This window comes from Acromyrmex echinatior, chromosome 15, assembly GCF_024713525.1.
Source record: "Acromyrmex echinatior isolate Ae372 chromosome 15, ASM2471352v2, whole genome shotgun sequence".
Taxonomy (NCBI): domain Eukaryota; kingdom Metazoa; phylum Arthropoda; class Insecta; order Hymenoptera; family Formicidae; genus Acromyrmex; species Acromyrmex echinatior.
The window spans coordinates 6,202,350-6,230,340 of record NC_141866.1 but is presented as its reverse complement, the minus strand read 5'-3'; the positions used below and the strand labels follow the sequence as shown (position 1 = coordinate 6,230,340).

General features: G+C 36.9%; 1 protein-coding gene across 1 annotated transcript; it reads left to right on the top strand.

Moving 5' to 3' along the window:
- Nucleotides 1-931: 931 nt before the first annotated feature.
- Nucleotides 932-27,991, top strand: LOC105148916 (homeobox protein unc-42). The gene is made up of 6 exons (XM_011060953.2): nucleotides 932-1,422; nucleotides 7,770-7,897; nucleotides 8,139-8,246; nucleotides 17,821-18,003; nucleotides 21,315-21,414; nucleotides 23,489-27,991. The coding sequence occupies exons 1-6, from the start codon at nucleotides 1,203-1,205 to the stop codon at nucleotides 23,593-23,595; spliced, it is 846 nt and encodes a 281-aa protein (XP_011059255.1). The 5' UTR covers nucleotides 932-1,202; the 3' UTR covers nucleotides 23,596-27,991.

The following is a 27,991-nucleotide window of genomic DNA, read 5'->3' as shown; positions in this document are numbered from 1 at the left end:
ACTCGCATTCAAGTGAAGACTCAAGAAACGCGTGTCTACGTTCGTCGAGAGTGAACTGCAGTTATTTAAAAAGCACATAGTTAAAGTATATTATAGACTAATTATTCCTTGTTAGTAAATAATTTCCGACGTAGATGTCCATTCTGTTAAATGCGAAATGGACCGTCAGTTGGATTTGGATTAAATTGTTACTAACAGATAAGAATAATTGTTGTGAGAATCCATTGCTGCCTGTAAATTTTTACGAAGATTAATTGTACGTGTCGAAATTTATTTAATATTGATTATTAAATTTCTAAGAGAAAATATTATTTCTGATAATCAGAAAATTATTTCTGATAAAAAAAAGTAACAGTAAATCGATAATATTTTTTCATAAAAATTCCAAAGATAAAAGGTTGCCTATCACATGCGATAATATTCAAAACAAATGCTTTACCAAGACTTTACGATAGTGGTAATGCAAGTGTACGACGCACAAGTGTTTTGAAAAGAATGATAAAAAAAGGAAAGAACGAAATATTTAGAATCGTCCAACTGGACTGTTCATAAGAGTAATACAACAGCGGAAACAAGATCTATTCTTCTTTCTAACAAATCATTCTAATTAGCAGGTGAACTGTTTTTTAAAAAAATTGTTTTAAAGAATTTAAAAGGTGAACGGCAAGAAACATTTTTCACGACTCACGGCCTAGTCCTTCGTTAAAGTCACCATCACCACAGAAAATAACGAACCTCTAGGATAACAGTCGAGGTTTTCTCGATATTTCCTCAACGTTTTTCGACGCTTTTTCGGTGCGTCGGTGTTCATCGGGAGAGAATAACACAGTGCGTATCCGCAGGGCGGACGCGGCGCGCCCTCATCGCAGACTCGCGTCGGAAGATGTCTTCGTAGGTAGTCGAGTGCTCGCTCAGGTGTTTCCAGCTACGCGCTACCTCGACCAGGTCACCCCGGCATCACCCTGGCTAACGACCTGTCCGGAGGTACCGGGGGTCCCGGTGCGGGCGGCGTCGGTTCCGTCGGTGGTACCTCCGTCGGCGGCGGCGGCGGCGGCGGCGGCGGTGGTGGCGGCAGCGGCTCGTCCCTACCGACGACCGCCCTTAGCCTCGATCACCAGCAATTCAACATATTCCCAGCGATCTTCAGCCGTCAGCTCAACTTCTCCGCGGCGGCGGCTGCCAATTGCGGCCAGAACAAGCTGATGGATGAGCTCAGGCCGAATTTGGGTCTGCTTGGTGTCGGTCTGGTTGAGAACGACAGCTTCCATCTGAATCACAATCAGGAGAAGAGGAAGTGCAGTAGCGCCAGTTCGAATGAGCAGGACTTCGGTCTGTACGGGGTGCATCAGGGTCTCGAGGCGAGTCCGCCGACGCCCGCCGCGACGCCCGGTAGAAGCAGCGTCGGGGCTACCACCACCGTCGGTGAGTATCGCAGATTATTTTGCTGAGAAAGTAGAAACAGTTAAAATCTGCATCTTGCGTTATTGTTGTTTAAGCGGAAGTAGACCAGCAAGTAATACGTTTATAGTTTTATCTTAACGCACTTCAGATTTAAAATGTTGATTCTGAGCAATATTTCTTCTATTGTTAACTCCAAAGCTGCATTAGAAATTTTAGTAACTTCCTTTCATACAACTCATATTTTATAAACAATATTCAGTGAAATATAAACCGAGAAGCGTTTAAACGTAAATAGGAAAAAAGAATATTTCACATTTTCGATCAAAGCAGGTTGTGGTGCTTAAATATTCATATATGAATACACAAATGCAATTATCAGCTTATAAGATTATGCATCGATTTAGTTAGATTTTATTCATATTTTATATCATTAGTTATTAAAATAACTTGTTGTTAACATAAGTGAAATTGTATTGAAACAATATTCAAGCAATATATTTAACTGACTGAATCATACGATAAGATAGTCCATAAATAATCTTATTTATGTCTTCAATAATCAAAGTCGTAAAAATTAAAATTACTTATTGACTCATCCACGTAACAATGCATTATAATAGAAAGAAGTAAATTGTTTCAACATATAAATGACGATTTTCTAAAAAAGTGCGATAAAATTAATCTAGGGTCATCTAATTCGACATGTTTTCTTTAACTTTTAAGGTATCGAGCTTTTACACTATCGTTAGGAAAGAAATGGGCATCGTGTCATCTCGAGATAGACGTATTTTCCGCTTGTTGAGCCTCGAGCCCGCGTTCATAGTGCAACACGACCAGCTCGAAGTGTTGACAATGGGTCGGGTGGACCAGACATATGGTGGTACCTGTTCTATGGACTATTATTATGTGCTAGTGGGGCTTAAGGGAGCTTAGCACTGAGGGTGTCGTTAATAGGGTGGGCTCGAAACGTTGCTTGAACGCATGACGAGTCTCGCACCCCGTTTCGACGATTCGAAAGACTCGTCGAATCGGGATCGAATGAAAGGGCTCATCTCTAATTTCCTACCGTTTCTGCTGATTAACGAGTTGTAATACTCATATTTCATAATGTGCGCATGTTGATGTTATGTTCAAAACGTCAACTTGCACTTGTTAAATATGAAGTAGAATTATCGCATCTCACACAAAGCAAATGATATAGACCGGTATTCATAATTCGTTTTTATTTTAAGATCGTCTTAAGTAAATCTTAAACTAATATGTCTTACTAATATATCTCTGTGATTGTCTTGTGACATTTTAAGACTATAAGGCCGATTTTAAACATAAGAATGATTACCGATTGTAGTGCAGTTGTCTTCTATACTGTAATCATAATTATTCTCGATTTTAATTAATTAGATCACTTTATTATTAAGTTCCTCTTGTTAATTAATAAACAAGCGAGTCAAAATAAGTACATTAAATTTATAAAAAAATTAGATGTTTTCTATGAGACTCTCTCTCTTTCTCTTATATTTTTATTGACTGTCAAAATTGCTATTTAAATTATAATCATTCATTTGCGATGAAATTAATTAATATATGCACGTGTAATAAATTCTTAACGCATATCTTCATTTCTGCAAAGGTTATGGCATTCGATAAATACGGAGTTCAACAGGTCGGTCGCAACAGCAATCGTTAGGGTTTTTTCGGCCTTATTATATCTGAAAATGAATTTTCGCGCGATGGTACCCCAATCCGCAAACGGCGATATCCTACGCTCCGTCGCACCCTTCAAGGTCAGGGTTCCCGGAAACGAAATGAGACTACCGCGGGATTCTCATGCAAATGAAAATCCGACAGCCGCTTCGCGACGAGAGGAAAAAGAGATAGCGGAATAAAACGAGGACAGAGCGGTGGTGGAGGGAAAAATTAATGTCGTTAACCCCCTTGCGCGTTCTCCTGGGTATTAAAAGTACTCGAGCGACGGTCTTCTGGCGCGCGTTTCCCGTGTCCTCCTTAAAACAGGAGCGTTCACTTCTTGTTGACTGACCCGTAACGTTGGCCTGCAACTTCAACTTAGAAAAAATAGATTCGTTTTGTGTTGCGTTCGATTCTTTTCCTTATGCTAACAACACTGTAATCTACATAATAATTTCTAATTGCCGCACGAAAACAAAATTTTATTTTTAAATCTGATCAAAATTCTTAGAGGAATGATAATTGTTATCATTTGCAGCTATTTTTTAACTTTTAAAGTTTAATATCTTGATAACTAAATTTGAAATTTAAACTGTAAAGTATTAGAAATTAAATGAAGTTTTTTTACTTATTTGTCCTCTTTTTCAAAGCTTAAAGAATTTTTCACGGAAAGAAATTCTTGCCGTTTATAACTCGAACTTTAAATATCTCGCCATTTGCATGAGTTAATTCCAAGACACTTTGTGCAAAAATAGTATTGTATATATTTAAAATATTTTAATCTTTCTCTCATACATGTAATGATGTACAAAATTTAAGAATACTCTGAAAATGTAACTTTGAATATTTCAAAGAAGACTATCGTCACTTGTTAATATATATTTGTTGTTAAATATTTTATAATTATGTATCGGATTAAAGAATTGTGTCGCGAATAATTAAAATTTGTATGTTTTTTGCGAGTAAATAATATGCAAATCGAGTAAATTGGTCATGTATCTTGTTCATCAGATTGTAAATGTTAAACTTTTAATGTATACACATTTGCGAGTAACAAATGGAGAAACTAAGATATTTCCAAATAAATTTGCACAGCACGAGAATTTCTCAATGACGCTGATAAAGATCTAAATTAATCTAAATAAAATCCGCAGTTTATCGCGAAAAGAAATATATCAGTAACATGCGCGTGTAAATGTGTATATGTTATATTCAATTATAAAATCAATATATATATATATATAAAATATAATCAATATATATATATATATATATATATATATGTGTGTATTAAATAAATTTTGGAAACGCTCATATCACTTTTGGTCGATAATGCATTCTAATGTGACAGCAGATGCCGACGGATGGCAGCTGTAGGTTGGAGGCTACCGCGGTCCGCATTACCAGTAATCCTGTAAAACGTGTCGTTCGTCGCGCGTGTCAGATCTCACCGCATTAAAATCACCGCTAATTACCCTCGGTTCCCCTGACCGTCTCCAAAATTTGCGGAGGCAGATGTTTGCCGCGCCGCGCCATCCAAATGCACCCTCACATCACGCTTCTTTTTCGACGGGCCTTTCTCGAGTGCTGCTCGTTGAAACTGTCGGTGAACAGCTTGTAACTCTGTCCTTAACAAAGGGTTAATTCGGTTGCGAATGGCCGAACGATTCGTGCTGTTTCGCTGACATTTTATTGTCTCTACCTCTACTTTGCCCATCTCTTCCCGATTAAGAGTTTGTTCTGCGAGAAATCATATTGCAATTTTTGAAACATGCTGAGCATATTGAGCATATTCCTTATTTATATATCTTAATTATTCGAATAAGTTAAAATGAAGGAAGAGAATTAATTGCAAATTGTTGTAGAAATAAAGAAAGTGATTTGTTATGGAAATCTAGAATGTATTAGATCTTTGATAAAATTAAAGATGTTAGATTTTTTTAACTAACTTTAACTTGTACTTATAAATTTTATTAAGATTTATAAAAACTCAAATTAAAAATTTTTATTTTAAAGTATGATATACATCAAAATAAAAACTATCGTTATTTTTATTTCTCCTTTTATTTAAAGAAAATTCTGATTTCTTTTTCATAAATAATATTTTTAATTTAAATATAAATTTTCACATTTTTGTAAAAGTTAATTATCACTTATTAAATATCAATAACGTTCATAAAGTGCAAAGCAAATATAAAAAGATTCGCTTTCTCTAAATTTTTAGGAGAAACTGCAGGAAAATCTTTTATATATATATATAATACATATAAAATAATCTTCCTAAAACTATCATTTATGATACATACAAAATGCTATTTTATATCAAGCTCTAATTATATTTTATTCAATATTAATATCACAACGAGAAATAACTATTATGTTTTTCACGGTAACAGTAATCTCGTGATTGTAATAATATCTATTGTCCTTTTGATAAACGTTTATATTTCGTTTTTATAGCATACTCGTTTTAACAAACATAGTTTGCAAGGGTATGATTTTTGAGCAGATTTTTACGTCAAAGACGCAAAACTGACAACCGAAAATTGCCTATTTTCTGCAATCGCGAAAACTCCATAATTGCATAAAAACGGATTCGCATCCGTATATATTGAAACAGCAATACGCAAATATATTTCACGAATCTAAATTTACGGTCCAATAATGAACTATTTGATTCTTTATATTAAATTGACAAAATCAATATTTATGAGATCGTATCGATAATAGTTGAAGAACGTTTGTATTTTATATTATTTGTTAAATATATTATTTATTAAAGTATTTTATATTATATTACGGGAGATATGCAAAAGAATAGGGAGAGAGAAACATCATTGCCCTAAAGGTCGATACCCCATTGTCACACACCGTGGATTAATGGGAAAAATTAATTTCGACATCATAAAGATCGCGAAAAACACTTTTTTACCGATACCTTTTATGAGACATTAATTTTATTTCGTATCATTTATGAAAATCTCGTTTCAATCTGTACCCGTGCGAAAAAATTAGGATGAGCTTTTGATTGCGTTAAAACGGGATATAATTTTAATGGAACAAAGTAATTCCAGTTCGCGTTATCATAACTTTCAGAATTTAATTACGTATTATGTATCGAATACTTAGTAAAGTTCGTCTCTTATTATTCTTATTTTTTATTTTTTTTTTTATTTTCTTGCATTGTGTCGAATAAAGCTGGAAAAAAGTTTTCAAGATTCTGTTTTTCATCTATTATATTGCAAAATATATTATATAAAAAATCCGATATATTTTCAAGGTTATATTGATAATATTGATACTTAAAGTAGCTCTAAAAAGTTAAACATCTTAGAGCAATCCTTGACTAAAAAAAAAAAAAAAAAAAAAATAGCACAAATAACAAGAAAAAAACCGTCGTGCGCAATATCGTAACGGGGGGATAGCCGAAGAAGCGGGTCGCACGGGGCCCTTCGCCTTCTTCGCTGAACTTGACCGAGTTTCCCCGTTCATCGGGTAACCGGGCAAGGTATGTAAAGTGGACAGCATTCATCCTTGAACATTGAATCAGCATGTAACATGATTAGGTCATTAACGCCCTAACCAAGTTAGCATAGTGCGAGGGACTTCGCTCGCCACGCTTACCCCGGGTCGGTGCGACCTGGTAGGTATCTACGTTCGTTCATAAAGCCGGCGCCGCGACGCCGCGCCGCGCCGCACCGCGTGACGACCAAGACGACGACGACGGCGGCGGCGGTGGCGGCGGCAACGACGACGACGACTACGGACTTCTCGCGTCGGAGGTTGAAAGTTCGGCAGATCGCGCCTTCCATGGAATATCGAATTTTGCCGGCAATGAAAGGAGATACGGAAAATCGAGTTTCGGTTGTTCCGATACCGTTTCGGCGCTATTCTTGACTTCTTCATCTTTACGGGCAGACAATATGAGTCGATTCTTTTTCACGTATATAAACGTTTACACCTAAGCGTCGTTAACGGATTGTTTATTACGTTGGAACCTGGGAAAATGTCAGATAATTTGGTTTGGCCGCGAGAAAAAAGAGCCTCTGCCCTCTCGTGTCGGTATCATTGCACTTTCGAAAGACGGGGGATACTTTTCGCGAATTACGTCAGGTTTGTTTACGAATTCGTAAATCTTCGAGAATTTTTTTTATTTCAATAACTGTGTAACGGATTAAAAAGGAAAAATTTAGGTTGCTCTTTCAAGTTAAAACGATCACTTTCTGTATTATGTAAGATGAATGTGATTTTGATATGTTTTTTTTTTACAATATAAATGAAATTACATAAAACTTAACACGTTGTTATTACGGTATCTAATCGACATGCAATTTTGCTACTCAATATATTATTTGATACGCCGCCACTAATACGCCATTAAAATAATTTCAAGCGCAATCGGTGGATAATTTAATTCGTGAAATGCGCGAAGTAATTACACACTCGTGCAAAATACAATTGTGCAATTCAATGTTAATGAAGTTGAAATTTATCTGACATCATCGACATATAGACATTATCGCAGTTTAATGTGAAGCAAATACGATGATGTACAGTAGATCTCTTAAGTTAATGTTTTTTTTTTTTTTTTTTTTAAAGAAATAGCCTTTTAAAGGGACAATTGGATAATAGATTTATCGGGTTTCATTAAAAATGTTAAACTCGCTTTCCCTCTTTTCCAGGAGCTGAAGGCGCTTTTAAGAAGTTAAAGCCTGACCCCTGCGCTTCCAGTCCTCACATTGGTCACACACCTACCACAGCTAGCTGTCCAACACCTGCCCGACGGCGACACAGGACTACCTTCACTCAGGTTGGTACAGAAATATTGCAACATTTCTAGCTTTTTAATGAATTTCATGAATAAATGGAGATGTCTTTCTCGATATCCTTTCATTTTAGAAACTTATGCGTTTCCCGAAAAACTTTTATTTTTTTTCATGGTTCTTTGATTGATAACGGCATTTTGATTATCCAATCTTTCGTACCACGACCAAATTTCCTGCCGGATAGTTCAAATAGGCCTTTACCACGGTTTTCCAATTGTTTCGCAGGAGCAGCTGGCAGAATTGGAATCGGCGTTTGCAAAATCCCATTATCCGGACATATACTGCAGGGAGGAATTGGCGAGGACCACCAAATTGAACGAGGCCAGAATTCAGGTGAGTGCTCTGCTAAGAGAAAAACAAACCGCCCTTTCTCTCGTTTCTAGCGAAAGGTATCCTCTAATTAAATTAGTAATGGACAATACCGTTTCACTCGCATGTATTTTATAAGAAAATCTAAACCTAGCGGCGGTTCTTTTTGCATAAAATTTCAGTAGATTCAATAATACGAAGACAAGTTATTATATATTTTGATACATTATCATTAACGAAACTTTTGGATATTGCTGGAACTTGTTATGTAATGCCCGTGTCAAGAATAAATTTTTAACATTTTGCTACGAGAATTGGGTTTGGACGCTCGCCGAAAAATTTACAGACATACTTATCTGCTGTCTATCTTTATGACTATGACTCACTGTATAATTGAATCAAAGACGCATGTGGGGTGACGAAATGAAATTACGGGCGCAAATGTCGGTCCAAGACACCCTATATTCTTTGAGGGTCGTGGAATTGATCAGAAGGGATGAAAAGATTTTTCAATATATACTTCTCGATATATATCGAAGAATCTACGCAAACCGAATGAGAAAGTTTGGCGATATTCCTAGCTTTAATTGAGACAAGAAATATATTTTGAATTCTATTATATATTTACATAATATTTATTTTTATACGAGAAGAAAGGGGGTTATGTATCACGGGAAATTATGGCATTCAAATTTTTAATTTCTTCGACATGGAAAACGCAAATTCTACGACAGTAGTGCGGTTTGTGATGACATTAAGGATGGAGGATTTGGTAATGCGGTAGAAAGGGTCGTCGGGGAGGATGGACGGGATGCAAGAGAGAAAGAGAGAGAGGAGAGAGAGAGAGAGAGAGAGAGAGAGAGAGAGAGAGAGAAAGAGAGCGGAACGATGTCGGGGACTGGTTCGCATATACCGAGGCCCCGATTCCGAGCCGAGCGGTACATATTAAAACAGTCGCCGGTGCGTTGCGCTCTTTTGATATATAATGCAGCGGGGTGTTGTTTGAGTTAAAAGCCCGGGAACCGCCGCGACTTAACCCTGTTAAACTGCGATGCCAAGTAAAACGCGGTTTGCGCTCGTCGCTCGCCGGTTATAACCGATGCACAAAGTGTTCGCCGCCGAGGGCCGTGCGCCCGCGAGGAGCCGCGCAGCCCGCGCGTCGGGGTGGTCCTGTGCCCGTTTCGACCTCAAACGCGAGAAAGAGGGAAAGAGAGAGAGAGAGAGAGAGAGAGAGAGAGAGGAGGGATTTCGCAGTTTTAAATGTCATTTCCAGTCGCTGGTTTTCCGGCGCGCGGCTGCCCCAGAATCGGCCAATTATCTGTAACCTGCAAAGCGCGCGCCGTAATTAACGCTCGCGTCATCGCGAATTTGCGCGCGTTTCGACTGCTTTCGACGAACGACAGCTTTACCTCAAACGGTGAGTTTTCTCTCTCTCTCTGTCTCTCACGATGGGTTCATACCATTAGAAAATATCCTCCTCACTGGTGTCTTATCCCGCGATAAATTAACGTTCGCCATTCACTCCACTTACATTCGTGTCTGAAATTCACGATATTGCTAGCTTTTCTGCTAACTATATAAATATCTGATATAAAACCTCGCTTAATTATATAAATAATAAACGCGTTTTGTTAATGATTATGTTAATGACTATCGGTGCATTAAATACCTAAAAAGGCATTTAAAATGGATTGCGACTCGGTTGATCGCTTCGATATAACGCTAGAGCGAAATTAGTTCTTCGGCCTTAATTAGTCCTGCGCGCATCGCAGAGTTAAAAATTTCCCCAAAATAGCGATCGGTTATTGTAAAATGGCGTTCGATTGTAATCCAATTCGGACACATCAATTTCGATACGAGGTAATATCGATGAACCGCAATACAAAGTACCTGATACTTTCCACACGAAATTCGGAGAGATTCCCTCCTATCGTATACGCGGACGTAGAGAGCAAACGAAAATTTCGTCGTCCCCTGGAGGAATCGAGGGGCCGGTTTAGGGTTTAGGAAGGTATCCATCGCAAGACAGGGGTTCTCAGTGGAAGAAAAAGGCAGGATGGCGGCAAGAAAAGAGGGCCCTTGTCTCTCTCGCTCCCCTGATGTTCTTTCGAGAATCCCTCCCTCCCCTATCCACCATCAACCCCCGCGTCCCATCCCCCCGGCGCCATCTCGCCCTCGTCGTTGCTCGTCTCGTAGTGGAAGGAATAGCAAGCCCGGCAAGCCTGAGACGTTTCAGATCTATCTAGGGTGGAGAAAATTCAATTTAAAATGGCGGCTCAGATATAATGGCAGCCTCCGGTACAGCGTCACCCAACCCCCTGCGCGCCCAACTCATCTCAACTTTGCCACCCTCGTTCGTCGTCTATTTCTCTCTCGTCCTCGCCTCCACGGCCCGTGTCGCTATCTTTGAGGAAACAGAATGCCGTGACTAGCGCGGTAGCTTTTAAAGGGACGGCTCTTCTACATCCAGCGACGTCGCTCGATTGGCGGCGCTCGCTAAAAAATACATTGATCCCGCGCCCCAGACGCGTGTTGCTGCTCGTAACTTCTTTCGGGGATATGCAGAGTCTGAATGACATCCAATCGTAAACTTCTGAAACGTGATTTCGAAGGTTCGAAGATGTTACTTGATTCTTATCAAATTATTGTGACCGCAATATTAATAATAAATTGTTTTTGAGATTATAATGATCTTAGGGAATAATTATATAACTTAAACGATTGTACGACTTTGAACAACTGGGAAATATTTCTAAACAAGAATATATCCTGCAGAATCTCCTGATAAAGTTTAAGTTTCTATGCAGATCGGTCCCTAATAGTGACGCAAATTTGCTACGCGATTTGCAATTTCTCTAAACGCGCAAACGCGTATTAGTGCACGCTGAATGAGCGTTTTCCAGACGAAACACGGTACATCTTGCGCGGGATCGTTTCCGTCCATTTATGTCATTTCGAGTGAGGTTTGCAGGAAACTTGGTAGGAAGATGTAATGTGCTGCTTCGTGTGCTCACACACAGGCATGCAAATAAATTTAATAGGAGGATAAAGCAAAACTCAGTCGAAGTGAATGTTTTCCATGATTGCTTGACAATTGCAAATGAAAATGAAGTAATTAGGATTGTTAAATTATTTTTCTAAATTTTTTCTGAGCAGATAGCAGAAACTTGCTTTTAATCTTTGTAAATAGATTTATTTTAACAGAATTCTTTTAATGAAAATATTTGAGAAGGCAGTAAATATATTAATTATATGTTGAAAAGATGGCACAGTGTCTTCCATCATTAAGACTATTGTTACAGTATTGTTGAGAGATCACGAAAGTATTTGTGACGATTATTATAATAATAGTAAAAAATCGGGTAACACCCGATGGTAAGAGAATAATTCTCGAATCACCGCACAAGAAATCCCATTACGCCGAAGAAAAAGAAAGGAAAAGCCCGAGCTCCGCGATATTGAGTTAGCCGAGTTTTCATTCGACCTTTTTACTTCGATTCGACTTCCGATCGAAGCCTACCTACCGGTCGTTTTACGAAATCGCTTTCTTATTTGACAGGAAACAAGGAAATTTCTAGGAGTAGCAAAAATAACTGACGAGTACTACGCTTCTCAACTTTACTTTTCGCAGAACTTTAGAACTATAGTTTACGATTAAATATTAATTATTCTGAGATATTTAATTTTCGTTGAATTTATTAACATTAGAGATAATTTCCCTATTATATTGATTTCTATATAAGACAATAAAATGAATCAAATTCTTCAGTTTAAAGGTAAGAGAATTTAAATATATAGACAATTATTAAAGTTTATAAATTAATATAAAGATGAAAACGTAAAAAATAACATAGTTAATATATAATTTTCTTAGGTCTTTTTTTTTTCAAATTGTATTGCTAGTACTTTCTCAATTGCTTACAACTTTTTTATTAATAAAGATACATATATTTGCTTAGTATTATTGTGTTCATGAATATCTGATGTTTAGATTTAAAAAAAGTTTTACAATATATTCATTTTTATTTGAAAGTTATAAGCAATTGAATTGGGTTAAACCCAATACTCAGTATGTTCCCGTCGAAAAGCATTTAATAGTTAATAATCCGTTCCTTCGTACGTAATTATACTTGAGATTACGCAATACGAAAAATTAATAGTAATTTTTAGAACTTTTGTTTCTGTATTGTACAATTTACTGAATTTTAATGACCCGGTATGCTAATTTGTTGTGATAAGGATAGTTTGCGATTCTATTGGTATGATGCTCAAATTGAATACTATTTGTAATGTTTCTCTAAAGAAGCAGTCCCAAGTGGTCGAATCTCATTGTCGGTTTTGGATTGCATAACTACGAATTCGATTGTTGTACATAAGTAATTAGGCTCACAGCTTCCGAAATGAATGCGCAAGCAGTACATACTTATGTTACACAAGTATTTCGCTCTTCTCATCTTTTTTTGACGAAAAAGCCATTACCGGGAATGTATCCATTTTCCCGGGTTAGTATGTGGGTTAGCTATCAGAGTGCAGTATTCTCTCAGGCATACGGGAGGATAGTTTTCTCGGTCGCGGTCCTCAAAGTAGCAGACATTTTGAGCCGCGCACCCCCGTGGGACAGCCATCTCGCTCCTCCCCGTCCTCTTTCTCCCTATTCGGTCTATCTTTCTCTATGAGCGAACGTGGCGGGAGGAGAAGAGAGCGCGGTTATTGAATTACGAACTCTTAGCTTTCCAGTTCTTGCAGAGTGCGCGCCTTAAGGGAGCGCGCTCACTCGCGCGCGCAAGTATGTTCTCGAAAAGCTCTTCTAGGGAAGAAGCAAATAAAAGGAATCACCCTTTTACCGGATCTCTTCGGGCAACCTGTTCTACCCGCCCCCGTAAATGCGTACGGTATGTACAGGGTGTACCAGCATTTGGCAGAATCGAAAATTTGGAGTTGCTATCGACTTAACGAGGAATATTGAATAGAAATACAAAGCTCGAAATAAATTGTTAAGATAAAATTCATTTTGAGGAATAAATATCGAACTAATATTTTTTGTTTTTTTTTTAAGTATCTCTGAAGTTTAATTCCGGTAATAGTCAATAGTTGGGATAATTTTATACCTCAGTGGCAAAAATGTGAATTGTAAAATATTGTTTAACATGTTTTCTTTTTTAATTCTTTACAAATCTTTAAATGTGCAATTCCATTAAAAATCCACAATAAAAAGTCATTATCAATTAAAATTTTTATTTTTTAGAAATGCTATTATAATAAGCTACTCAACATGCTTATTTCATTTAATATTTGTTTGGTTTCTACTTTTTTTTTTTTCAGAAAATCATGATTAAATATTTACACATTTATAATGTTTTCTTAAATATTGAATAGTAATATACAATATGTTATTAACAATAGTGATTTTAATTGAGGTGTAAAAAATATTCCAAATAACTTTTACATAAAAAAAAGAAAAAAGCAGATGAATACTTCTGGATTAAGCGAGAAGTACATTATTTTCGAGAGCTTACAGTCGTACACACAGCCAAAGGATTGTCAGTCAAAGGATTATCAGTGTTTCATCATTTTTACATTTATGACAACTGCAAATTTCAAACTGTCTCTCCAGTTTCTGTTAATTCTCGAACACTCTGTACGTATGTATATTTATATGACTATTCACAACCGTAGTCTCGATTATAGTGAAGATGCGCTTCGTTTTAGATTTTAGGGAAACACGCGGTATCGGGTTAAACGAAGCGTAGACAATGTCATTTGCATACTCACGGTGAAAATACAAGCACGTACACGAAAAATTTCCCGGGGCGAATTACGTACGGAAATGGAGTTCTTACCGCGAGTTTTCTGAAAACCGTTCTCGTGAAAATACGAAGTCCAAATGGCAATCAGTCGAGCTGTTCGCATGCATTCAATAAATACGAAATCTAAGTTTAATAAAATCTAATAGTTCAAAATAGGCACGATTTAATCATACATTTATCAGTTTTTTTTTTATAAATAACTCTAAAATTATTTTATTTTATTTTGATTTATCCACAAAAAGAAGGGTACTATTATGTTTTTTGCGAGTATATATTAGGTGTTGGAATTAATTCGTAGCGTTTTTTAATGAAAGAATGTTATTTATTTCACATGAGCATTAAAAAATACATTAATGAAAGTACTTCCCATCACTTGTAAAACGCTACGAATTAATTCCAACACCTAATAGTTTTGCAATTCTTTATCTTTATCTCGATGGAATACGTTACGAGTACTTAACGCTCTTAAAAAAGCGTCACGTATGTTATTCGATATTGATACTATTTTCTAGTTACGCACGTATTTATAATAGAGCTAGCCTCAGTTGGTATACACGGATGAAGGTAATGCCAGATTATTCGAAAGCCGGGCGTGTTTTATGCAATTGCAAATCGTCCCGCGGCGTGAATTCCAATGCGGATTGAGATTGATTATGTGACTTGCCTCGCACGTACCGCGATTTCCATACATGTGAGTTAGAACGATGCACGCTCGTCATATGAAAATGTTAATCAAGCCCTTTGTTAAGAGTCTTCAAATGTGCTAACACCTTCGAAATCGCATGTACACCCTTTCCTCCTCTCCCTCTGCCCTGGTTGCTGCGAATATTTCTTTCGCTTTACTTGCAAATTTATGTAACGTTGTTAAAAAGAAATATCAAACTCGGTAAATGCCTATAATTCCGCTGTAATCCACGGCCACTGAGCTTCTTAGCGATCCCTTTCGACGCAGAATTCAACTTCAGAATTAATATTCCGATTATCATCACATTTCGATAATCGCCCCGATTCTCTATAATATTCCATATCCGAACTGAGTTCTGTCTTTCTCAACTAAGTAATTCCGGATTCCAGCCAATTTCGCGACAAGAGCTTAATCTAAATAAGACTCTATTACTCTGCTCGAGCTAGATATTTCTACTATAAAATTTCACTTATCGCAATCTTCTATGTAAAATTGTCAATCTTTCGTGATTAGAATATGTTATTATACCATTTTTGTTTCCATATCTCGCGGTAATTGAATGTACCTATATGTGACGTAAAATCACTTGTTACATTTGGGACTTTTAATGTTACATCGAAAAGTAAGCCTGAAAACGTGCTGCTCTTCATATTCACTCGATTAAATAATTAATTCGCGAATTACGTATATTCTTCAAAACAAGCATTCTATTTTGTCGTAACGTTTAATCGAAACTGACTCGCGTTGATTCCACGATTTGCGATTCCACTCAACTCGAAGGCAAGAAGACAATCTAAATAAAATCTAATTGTAACTGCGCGAAATTACTTGTCTAACTTGTTCGGCTCTCAATATCGTACCTATACAGACCTATTTGTTATCTACTTAACAGTCTAACAAATTTATAATGGCATAAAGATTAGTTTTTCTATACGGTACGTCTTAAAATGTATCTTGCGTGCGACTATAAAATAAGTGACTTTCTTGCTAAATAAAATACTTCCTTTGCGTTCGAAATTTGTAAATTGACATTTGTACAAAAGACATCAAGAGACATGGTATACGATCATTGATGGAAATAATTTCATTACTGATGAAATATTAATTTCTTGTGTAGGCGTTGATCTCTTCGGCGTGGGTTGACGCGAGATAGATCTTGACGTAAGTGACGACCTTTATCTGGCGATGTCTGACGTTAATAAATTAGCATAAGGATTACTTTATAATTAAGCTAATTGTTTAAAATGATTATAAAATTCCTTTTTGTGTTTGTCGCGAGAAGTAAAGTTCTTATCGATTGACATAAAGCGTTTGAAAGGGTGCTTGAAATAATTAAACACGTGTTTCTACAAAGGGAGTTTTCCCGAGATTAGAGATATTCGCCTTCAACGAAATAATGAGAGAGATAATAACTTTCGTGGTAAAGTTTACGATGCGTTATTAAGTGAGCAGCAAATAGATTAAAAATAATAAATTAAAAAGATTAAAAAATAAGTGAAATTGTTAACTTCGATAAACAATAAACGAAGCAAGATGATCGTTTGCGACCTTATAATGAAAATCCGTTTCTTCTCTCTGATATATAATGAATTTTTTTCTTCTCCGTACTCGGTTTTTAATACGAGAACATCGCTGCGGATATTTCACGAGGTACTCTTCGGAAGCGCCATGCTTCCACACAAAGAGTGATAGAGCCGGGAAGAGAGCGAAGTAGAAAGATACAGACAGCGCAGGAGAGAAAAAGAGAGAGAGAGAGAGAGAGAGAAAGAGAGAGAGAGAGAAATATGGAGAGTTTGAGAGAGAACGAACCCGTTCGAGCCACCCCGGTTCGTGTCACCCACTTCTGCGGCGATGAGAGAGGGTGTACAGTAGAAATGTCGATAAAACGTGTCGGCCAATGAGCGAGCCCGATGTGACGTCACCGCCGCGGCATCGGCCAATCGGGTGGCGCCGGTGACGTCACCGGTGAGGGTGGAAACAACCCAACCTCGACCCGGGACGAGAAGCCGCAGGCTTTTCTCTTTCTGGGGGGGAGGGGGCGCTGGAAAGAGGGGTCGGTTGGCAGGGCGGGGCGCGAGAGTGGAGATTGTCGGGGGTTACAGGAGGGACGGAGGAGGGAAAGAGAGAAGAGAACGGATGAGGGGAAGACCGAGGGGGGGGGTGAGGAAACGCGCGCCGGTGTGGATGCCGGGGTGAGTCGCCGGTGGCGGCTCAGGCAAGCCCCAATATGGGTTTACTAATCCCGCGAAACAATGGAAATTGCCCGATGCAAAATGGCGATAGGTAAACCGCCCCGGGTTGCCGGGTGAGGCCGGGGGGTAAACTTAGGATCCCGTTCGGGTAAAAGAAAAAAAAAGAAGAGGATGCTTTTCGGCCCAAGAGGTTTGTGTCCCTTCTTTGATCGACGAGGACCGTTAACTCGATGCTCTCAAATACTTCGTGCGTCAGTATTATACACCATTTTGTTAGCTTCTTGGTCGCCATTTTGCTACGAGCGAAAACAATTATTTTTACGAATATTTCTGTATATCAAAAATTTTGCGGATTAATATATTTCGCGTAATAATATTTAAAAAAAAGAAAATAAGATTGAATGATATATTTAAGATATTCTAGAACTAAAAAGGGATGCGAATCTGTTAACGCAAGATCGAAGAACTTTGACATGCTTCGGTTCATTCCAATTCTGAACTATTTACATTGGCGGAGCTAATATGCAGGAAGATTAATATATAGAACGCCATTTCAAAACTATTCTGTAACTATTCTCTAACTAAGCGATAGACACTACAATTTGCATTGCGAAAGAATAAAAACGTAATTATTCTCTTTTAGATTGTTTGTGTAATATGAAATTGCATTGTCCTACCAGATACTAATATACTTAATTAAAATAGGATAACAATTAATGTTCAGCCAAAGATACATATCGAAACAAGAATGATACAAACTTCGTTTGCGCCATTAGTGCTTCGCAAACAATGTTATATATCGCCCAGAGATCGAAATGATTATCTACATCGCAAATTATATCGCATCGCTTAAACATCGTTAATACGTATTGCATCGCGACCGTTTGTTTACGCCATTTCGTCTGTCTTCGTAGGTTTGGTTCCAGAACAGAAGAGCGAAATACCGGAAGCAGGAGAAGCAGCTGCAGAAAGCTCTGACACCAATTCCCGCCTGCCAAGGTGCCATGATGAGGAATATCTATCCTGGTGCTAGCAGAGGTTATCAACCCTACCCCCATCCTCACAACAGCATAAATGGCATAAATCGTTATCCCCAGGTGAGGCTCCCTTACGACGCGCAGGACGCTTCTGAAATTTCATTATTATCGATACCCGCCGCTTTGCACGCTCACCAATGCACTCAGCGCGAAGACACGTCTCCGATAATGGCAAGTAAATAATATAAACAAGAATTACAATTATGTCATCTTCGAGGTGTACATACCTGCTTGTCTCGCTACATAAATCTTCAAGTAAATGCGTGCAAACGTTTTTTTTTAATTCGGGCACAAAAAGATCGTTTCAAATACTTTGTTCGAATTTCGTGCGTATTGGTCAACATGCAATATTATTTTTATATATTATCTACTACGTATTATTATTATTTTCTAGAAAAATAGAGTAATAAAGAAATTACGATAAATTAATAGATCTTCTTGCAAAGTGGCTCACTATCAATGCGCCATGTTTGATAGAAGCGCAGCTATAGAATATCAGAAAATTAAAAGATTTTGGGACAATCATAGATTTGGTCATCGTTTCGAAGGTTCCACATATCGGGAATGAATTCGATGCGTTTCTCGTTAATGATTTTAACCGAGGTATTAAATTGGAGTGCACCTGAGCGTACGTCCGGCGCATCGCTATCGGTCGATATAGCTAAATTGCATTTCGGCTGATTAGTTGGGTCGGCCGGATTACCGAATGCCTACCCGCTTTAATTGAGCCGATAATTCAAGCGTGTTTCGGTTTCCCTCCGAAAAAAAAGAAAGAGACTCATTATAGTTTATATTATAATTATCCTTTTTTTTTCACTCAAACTTGATCCATTAATACCTTGTTGAACGTCTAAGACGGCAATTTGCAAAATTTTTCCACCGAGCAATATGTCTGTATGTTTTCTTGTTAAAGGTTTCAAATTCCTAATAACAATATGCCAGTGAAATTAAATCTGAAGCAAAGAAAACTAATAATTATTCTATAATTAATAATTCTACAATTATCATTTAATAATTAATAAATAAAAACAATGAAAAGTGTTGGATACAAGGAAAGAACGATTTCGTTTATCAATTAAAATATTACAACTCAGGCTTCAATGAATACAAATTCAGAAATTAAAGAAATTACGAGAAGGCTAGTCGAGCCAAGTGGGTGTCATGTACTATTAAAAATTAAAATTTTCAATTCCTAATTTTAAAAATCAAATGTTTCAATCAATCATATTCAGTGATATAAAAATTCTTTTACAAATTGGAACTCTAATACATAAAATCGCTATACGATTTTTTTTCAAAATTTACATTCAATAGTCATTGTATATTGAATTATAACATAATTGTAATCTTACATGTTATGCATTGTAGATAGATATGCTTAGATCTTCGATAGCTTCACAAAACAATATTCCTTCCCTAGTTAATCTGTGGTGATCGTGGCATAGAGTTGTGTGGTTGTTTTCTGTGCTAAAAATCTGAGTTCAAAATATGTATGTCCACCCAGGACATACATATTAGATTTTATTTCATCACCTTTCAGAAAACAATGGTAAACTATTGAGAGTATATTTGTCATAACAACTTCTTTTAAGGTAGTTCAGATACAACATTAAAAATTGTAGGTTCCATGTTATATCAGAGGATATATGTACAAGAGATCATCACGTATTTGATCGATGTCTGAGAATTATAAGACATAGCCATATAAAATAAATGTATACGTACATATCTAAAAAGCATAGAGGGTAAAGAAATAATCGACGATTTATTTATTTATTAAACTCCTAGAGGGAACAATAATTGTTCCCACTAGAAGTTCTAGTGAAAAGTTCTGTGTTTTAGAAGAGGTTGTTATGGCGAAGATACTCTCGATGATTTGCTATTGCCTTTCGAGAAGTGACGATCAAATAAAATCTGATATGTATGTTCTGGCTAGATTTGAACCTAGATCTGTTCCAACTTGTAATAATTCTAAAATTGTAGTTTTTATTGTATATTTATATTATTGAAGATGGTCACATTAAATAATTAAAATGTATGATTTTAAAATTATGAATTGAGTAATTTTTAACAGAACATGACACAGTTTGGCTTCGATAGCCCTCTTTTAATTTCTTTAATTTCTGGTTTTGTTTGTCTAAAAACTTACAGTTAGTTAGATACAGATCTGAAAATAAATTTTGTTTGAACTACAAAATAATATACAGGATGTTTGGAATTTAAATGTCAAAACTTCGAGAACGTGTAGGAGATCGATAAATTCGTCAGTTACTCGTCACAAGTTATCGAGTGAATTATTCCTTCACAATATGTCGCGTTCTAACGTTGAATGGTTTTCGTGTATAGCTTCTTCGACAAAAAGTCAACATTTTGAACAATATCTACATTAAGCAAGTGAATAAATACAATGTGAATAAGTAATAAGAAAGTATGAAAATTAAAACTATATTTTGTCTTTTTTGCTATTTTTTTCAAAACAAAATAAAAACGAGCATATCTGTACAACACTTTTTTTCTTAGTTTATCGATCCTCTACACACTCTCAAAATTTTGACATTTAAATTCCAAACATTCTGTATATAGAACGCTCAAACTGATTATTAAAATTTTTTTGTAGCATTGATCATACTTGAGATTTCTACATAATTATTTTAATGGTCCAATAAAATTATTCTCAGATTCAATTCATTTATCTAAATTTTCAGATACCCTACTAGCAAACTTGTTCTTTTCGGGTAAAGTAAATTTTACCATCGCGTAATTTTTTTTTATGATTTAGGCGATCCTTTCATTCCTACCTTCGTCGGGAATTGTACTTAATAATCGTGATATCACCGTAGAATCACGTAACACGTTGGAAAATTGATTACGACCAGGAAATAGATACCGCGACGCATTATTAATTTCCATCAGTTCCGAACGTATTACACGGTTAATTTTTATAATGAAACCACCCGTCGCATTCGATTTTGCGTTTGCCACCGTCGACGAGTGGAAACGTAAGAGTGGTTTCTAGCCGATAATTATGTTTCATACACGTTAATTACCGCATTACTTTCCTCTCGTTGTTCCAACTCGGCCGCTCAAACCGCGCGGGTAACTCCGTAATCTCATTGATATATCGCGGAATCCATTTTCGCTCGTTCGCTCATTTTACGCTTGCGGAAATTAATTACACGTGACATTAACACCGCATCTTCTTTTCCTCCTTCTCCTATTCCTTCTTAAACGTGACAGATTTTATTGCGTGCAATTAATATAACCGATTAAAAGAGATATCATGTATCGCAGGATGCGATAAAACGTGGTCAATCTCCAGAATCGCGGATTGGATTATCAATGTCGTTAATCGCGATGAATAAATGTTTCAGATGGGCACGACGTCTTACCCGAGCATGACTCAGCCGTTCTCCATGTCGCATTCAGCGTCGAATATGTCGGCCGTCACCGGCATGCGACAAGATGCAATGGGTAAGTCATAAATAATGCAACGCCAGCGCTTTGGGTGTGTGTAAAATGAGTACGGCGATGAATGGCTCGTGAGCGCGGTTGCGCTCTCATTTGGGTCAAGGATTATGCAAATGTCCTTAATCCCACAAATATCCTTGATATCCTCACGTTCGTGGGTAACCGATTTCACTTTTTCGCGAGGTGTCAATTTTCGCGTGATTCTCACATTGCGTGGTTTCAAATGCGATCTCTAAAATTTGTTATCGTAATCTTTACAGAACGAGAAGTGGCCATCATAGTGGCTGAAGCAATGTCATATTTTACGGCAAGGAAATACAATGAATAATGAAACTTACTCAAGGAAAAGCTGTAAGATTAAAAAGATAGATCCCTGATCTCTAAAGGTTAATAGCTGTGATATTTTAATGGTTTACTTATTTATCTTTATTTGAACTAAATTGAACTACGAAAATAGCCTTAATTAAAAATCTAATTTGAAAGATATATTACATTAAGCTCGTGATAAGTAATAGCTAATTTTACTGGAAGAGTAAAACGAAAGGAAGTCAATTTATATAATGTATCTTATAATATTTAAAATTTAGGAAAGAGCAACATTTTAATAAATTAATGTAATATTTATTTAACAATTATAATATTTATAATTGTACTATAATTTATATGATTGATATTATAATTGTTAAATAATTATATTTAGCAAATTATGATATTTAATGAGAGAAATGTTGCACTGAGAAAAATTTCTGGTTGAAAATGAACGAATCAGAAGATCCCGATCTTGATTCTTATCTAACTAGAATTACAATAGATCAGCTAGAAAATTCTAATTTGTCCATTTTCAAGAATTACAGTTAAAGCAAGACTCCTTTTTCTGTACAATTTTCTAAATTTTAACTTTTTAGGTATAATGAAGTATATTATAAACATCGACGTCCCTCGCGTTAATTATTACAATAACACTACAAAGTCCTACAATTGTGTTGATTGCACATACATATTTAAGTATTTTATATTTGAACGTTGTTTTTCGACCACCGCGCACGTCATTTCCTCCCTCACGAGATCACGCGAACGTGGAACGGACATAAACTAATTTCTTTGGCCTCATTCTCTTGTCCAGCATCTCACGACGACTTTCTGCACCGTCTTCGGGCGCTGACCCAACGTTATCGAATGACTTCGCAAAAATCCGGAGCGGAAATGGCGCGAATCCGACGCTCGTGCACAAGAGCGAGAGAGCACCGCGCGTTCTCTCAGCCTCCAAGACGTTCTCTCCATTTCCGCCCCAGCGCCGTCTTACACCATTTCCGGCGCGAGATGGAATATCGCTTTTAAATCGAATCAAGACTATTCGCGAATTGCCTCGCCCGTCGGGGGTTGCACGGTGCAAGCAAGCGATTGCTGTACGAGTGTGCGGCCTCTCCGCGCTCGCAATCCCGTTGCCTCTCCTTAACGATTTAACGCCTCTCTCTTTAACGTCTTAATGCGATAGCAAATCGACCGATTAGCGGAGACTCGATAAAGCACCGCGGAAAGTCAGTTAAATCGAATCACTCCAGGATTCTTTCGGGATAGAAAAGAAATCCAGCTTCTCCGCGTCGAGTGACGTCCGACTTTGATTTATCAAACGAATTAGTAGTGTCACGTGGATTCCTACCAATTAAAGTTAACGTTAATGATCTCATAATACTATTGAAAAACGGAAAGGACAGTTTTGTTGAAGTATCTAGAAATTTAGCTATACAGATCTGAAAATAATATTATTTGGACCATCAAAATAATTATGTAGGAAAAAAATTTAAATTAGTTGGTAGCTTCAATTTTTTTTCAATATTGTTATCAATGTTTAAACATTTTATATAAACATTTTAATGACCAATAAAATTATTTTCAGATTCGTATCTAAATTTTTAGAACACTTCATATACTTTCAGAATATTTTTAGAATACTTCATTAAATTTTTAAATACTTCAACAGAACTGTTCTTTCTATGTAACTCATAGATTGACTAAAGAGAGGGAGACTATCAGGCGAATAGTTTGTCTAAAAATCCCGTCTTTTTTCCTGTTTCAGGAATGTCAGCGGAGGACGAGTGGTACAACAAGAGCATCTCAGCCCTGAGAATGAACACAGCCCACCACCCGAATCTGGCCGCACCAATGTTACAATATCAGACATAATTGTAAACGGAGGCGAGAGGGCAACTCGAGGGTCTCGTCAGGAATCCGATGACGTATCTATGATCAAGCCGATCGATGGAGGGAAAAAAAACCGAGAGCAAAATGACGAACCCGACGAAGCCCTATCGACGTTTTGCCGTTTCGCAGAAAGAAGAAAAAAAAAGAAATGAGAGGAAGGGAAACAGAACCGTGGATCGATTTGCATTATCGCTAATCGGCTTACGCGGCCGCGTCGACATCCTGATTTCGTGACGCATTCTCGCATCTCACTTGCAGCAAGCAAGCTCGATTTGCAATGGCATACACATGTCGCGAGGCATATACGCGCGAAAAGCTCTTAATCCGATCACGTTCTCGTGTTTCATCGTCGTTTGGACAGGCCGAATGTAAGTTCGAGCACGACGTTGAAGATTGTGTGCGATAACGAAATAATGAGACTGTGCGTTTATCTCGAACGTTTATTCGGAACGTGAATTTCTAAAATTCAACAACGTTGAATTCTGAAAATTCAACAACGCGCGATTATCGCGCGCGTGTGAAATATCGTGTTGCAAAATATCAATTGGCACACATAGAACCTCGTGATTTTTTGTGTAATTTCTGCGACTTACGATTCATTACGATCGACATACAGATTGTCTCTGGTATCGCGTATTTCCTTTCTCAATTGGCAAATCCTCTCACTAAACGTTTGCGAGACAGATTTTTTACATCAATTTTGAAACAGAATGTTATCAAAGGGAAGCCTATCAATGAAGTTAAGATTAAGAAAAAAATCCAAATATCTCAATAATATTTTCATTAAATTAAAATTCAACCAATTTTTTATTAATGTTTTTATTTTAATTAAATTAAATTTTACAACTTAATTTTGCTGTTTTTTAAAAGTTATTATTATTTGATGAAACGGTTGTAGATAAAAAAGTATGTATTATGATTGAAGACTGAATTAACGGAAGCTAGTTTGAAACCCATGTCACATTACACATTGAAGATTAAAGATTACGAAGAAATGAAGATTAAAATCCAGCCAATCAGAACAAATAAAATTAAAATAATTAATTGACTGGTCTAATCTCTAGTCTAGACTGGTCTAGTCTCTAATTCTAATCTTTAATTCGCAATCCTTGATGCGTAATATGACACGTGTTTAATGAGAGGCACTGTGCAAACAAAAAGCCATTTAAATTTGGCTGTGTGAGAATTTGAATGTTTCCACAGATATACGCTTAAAGAAAGTGTAATCTTCTTTTTTTATTGTGTGCAGGAGAAAATACGCAATGTCTGAGACACCCTGCATTTTCGATTTAAACAGCGAAGAATATCCTGCAATTAATAGCGTGTACAGAGACGTAGAGCTCGTTTGCCGCGAGATCGTCGTGTATTTTCTACGTGTGGCCGTTTCTTTTCCCCGCGTCTGGTTCCTTTCGTTCGAGAGACGCGTCGCACCGCACATAACGCGTTTACATGCGCGATATTCCGTTAATCTTCTAACAACGATACGTGCCACACCTTCGTTAATTGGCGAGAGAGGGAGGGCAGAAGACGGTACTGTACATAAATTGGTGAAAGAGAAGAGATATAGATACATAGAGATTGCGTAATCGGCAGATACTCTAGCATATGCGATTTTTCAATGTCCTTTTAAAAGTGTAAGCATACCCTTAGTGAATGATATTAGGCATTGATTTGTGTGCTTATGTTGACCACGATTTTGGATAATCAAGGAGGGGGAATGGGGGCGTATTGGAGGGGGATGATGGTATCTGACAGTGTTTTGCGTTCGAAATTTGAGGGGCGCCAGGGTTTCCTCGTCGCGACGAGCGGATCGTCGAAACTCATCCCTTTGTGCGGATCAGACGCCGTCGCACATCGATATAGGGATGCGTTATATTATCTTAAAAAAAAAAAAAAAAAAAAAAAAATATTAACACATGGAAAGAACGATTTTATCGAAGTATTTAAACATTTAGCTATTATAAATACAGACCTGAAAATAATTTTATTGAAACATTAAAATAATTACGTAGGAATCTCAAGCATGATGAGCAATATTGCAAAAGTTTGGACATTCTAGCAACAAGTTTTTTTAAGCGTTTACATAATTATTGTAATGGTCCAACAAAATTATTTTCACATTGATATTTAGTTAAATTTTTAGATATTTCAAAAATCAATCTTTCCATACAGAAAACACAAACGATTTTGCGTTTCACGAACTAAAGAACTTAACAGAATAAAAATTATTGAAGATACATGACGACATCGGAACAAGTATTAACACGAAAAAAGAACGATCTTGCTAAAGTATCTAAAAATTTAGCTAAATACAGATCTGAAAATAATTTTGTTTTGGCAATGAAAATAATTATGTAGGATGCTTAAACTGATTGCTAGAATGTTAAAACCTTTTGCAGCATTGTCATAAAACTTAATAATTATTTGGATAAACTAACGAAACTATTTTCAAATCTGATCTAGCTAAATTTTTAAATACTTTTGCAAAATCATTCTGTGTAGCATTCTTTATATTTTTAGATTCAAATCAATTTTACGGAAGTGCGATGTGAAAGTACTAGTAATCCGTTAAACATGACATAACAGTAACATTATATCAGTGTTGAAATTTTCTATTCAACAATGTATCTGTTACATATGTTTAGTAGAAAATTATAATATTGATTACATTTACATAGCACTCTCTAATCGGATTTAGTAATATCCGTAGTTATGAAACAATTATAGTTATTCCTGTGAAGAATGAAATGAATATAATTGGCCATTTTATCTATACGGATGTTATTGAACCAAGGATGCCATGTAAATGTAATCATTGATATAATGTTACCGATATAACATTAATATTGTGTTTAGCAGGCAGACATTTAGACTTGTTCGACAGACTTTATGCTAAGTTGATAAACAGTTTGTGTAGATTTGTGTGCGACGGCTTATGTACCGATTTCATATTAAAAAAGTCTCCGACGTCGTAATGTCAGACTCACAAAACGTGATTGCAAGGTGATTGAATTCGTTAAGCAAAGAAACGAGATCTCGACTTTGCTCATCACTGTTTTCGCGAGTGTCGATTGTCGGAAGATGTGTCGGCATCTTGAACCTTGGATAAATAAGGCGTAAATTTTATTGCACCGCAAGTTGTGCGAAAAATCTTACCGAGAGGTCGGTGCCTGGACAAACGCACACAGGCCTATAATTACGAAAGCCACAAAGCCAATAGAGTTTTAATGAGAAAGATGGAGATCGCACTCTGTCTCATCCATATCCAGGATTAAATATGTAATTATCACTAACAGATCATATCGTGTAACAATAATGTTGTCCTCGTAATAGTCAAACCGGTTGCATCAACAGGCGAATGATTCCAGGCCGAACGATTGCCCGATATCGCGTGGAATAGCCAAACGACTATGTATTATCAATGAAGTAATTTGCGAATATTCACGCAATGAAAATCGGATCGTCGATGAGACGGTTGCCGAACGTACATTATTCACTCTGTTGCCGCAAGCCGGTTAATTATTGCGATCGTTCGTCGTCCGGATGCTTTCCCGTGTAAAAGCAGAATCGGAGCTTTCGTCGCTTTAACCGTTTGCACTTCGAGCTTCCGGCTCGATAAAATCTTATATTAATTCCGTTATAATCTTATCACATTTACAGGTACATAAATAGGAATTGCGTGCGCTTTATATAGCTTCTTACGAGACAAGGAAGCTATTGGGCGAAGCTATTATTCTGTTAACGTTTTATTCGATTTTGAGAAATATACTACAAACTTTTTCGTAATAAATACATATAAATATCTACTTACCTCAATATTGAATAATTCCGCGAAGACATCAGGGATTTTGCAATGGACACATGCGGGGCGCAAACGGTTAATTAACGTGCGACTCGCGACTTCTCCCTGGCGCCTTTCAGTCATAAATATTCGGAGTCTGTCCAGTCAACAATCGTCTATATTGGTGTCATTTTTCGATAACTGTCTAATCAATATATCGAAGTCGAGGATGAAGCTGCAGGTGACTGCGCATTGTTTTCGTGTAGTTTCGCTGCGACCTTATTATTACCGCTCGCGGCATTCCACGAGAAATGTTCCTAAAAAGTTTGTAACATATCGTACACGATACACTTAACATATGCACGGATACATATACACACACATACATACAAAGTACACGCACAAATACACACGAGATGTGCATGGACACATACGCGTCCAACACACGAAATTACACGCGTCACGTTGTGTCGAGAGGGCAAGATTAAAAATTAAGTGGAAATGCATACCGGACGAGCGTAACATAGTTTTAAGCAAGGGTCACGTATTGTACGTATGTGTTGTACATAGCCTAAATAAAAATTACATTTAAAATTA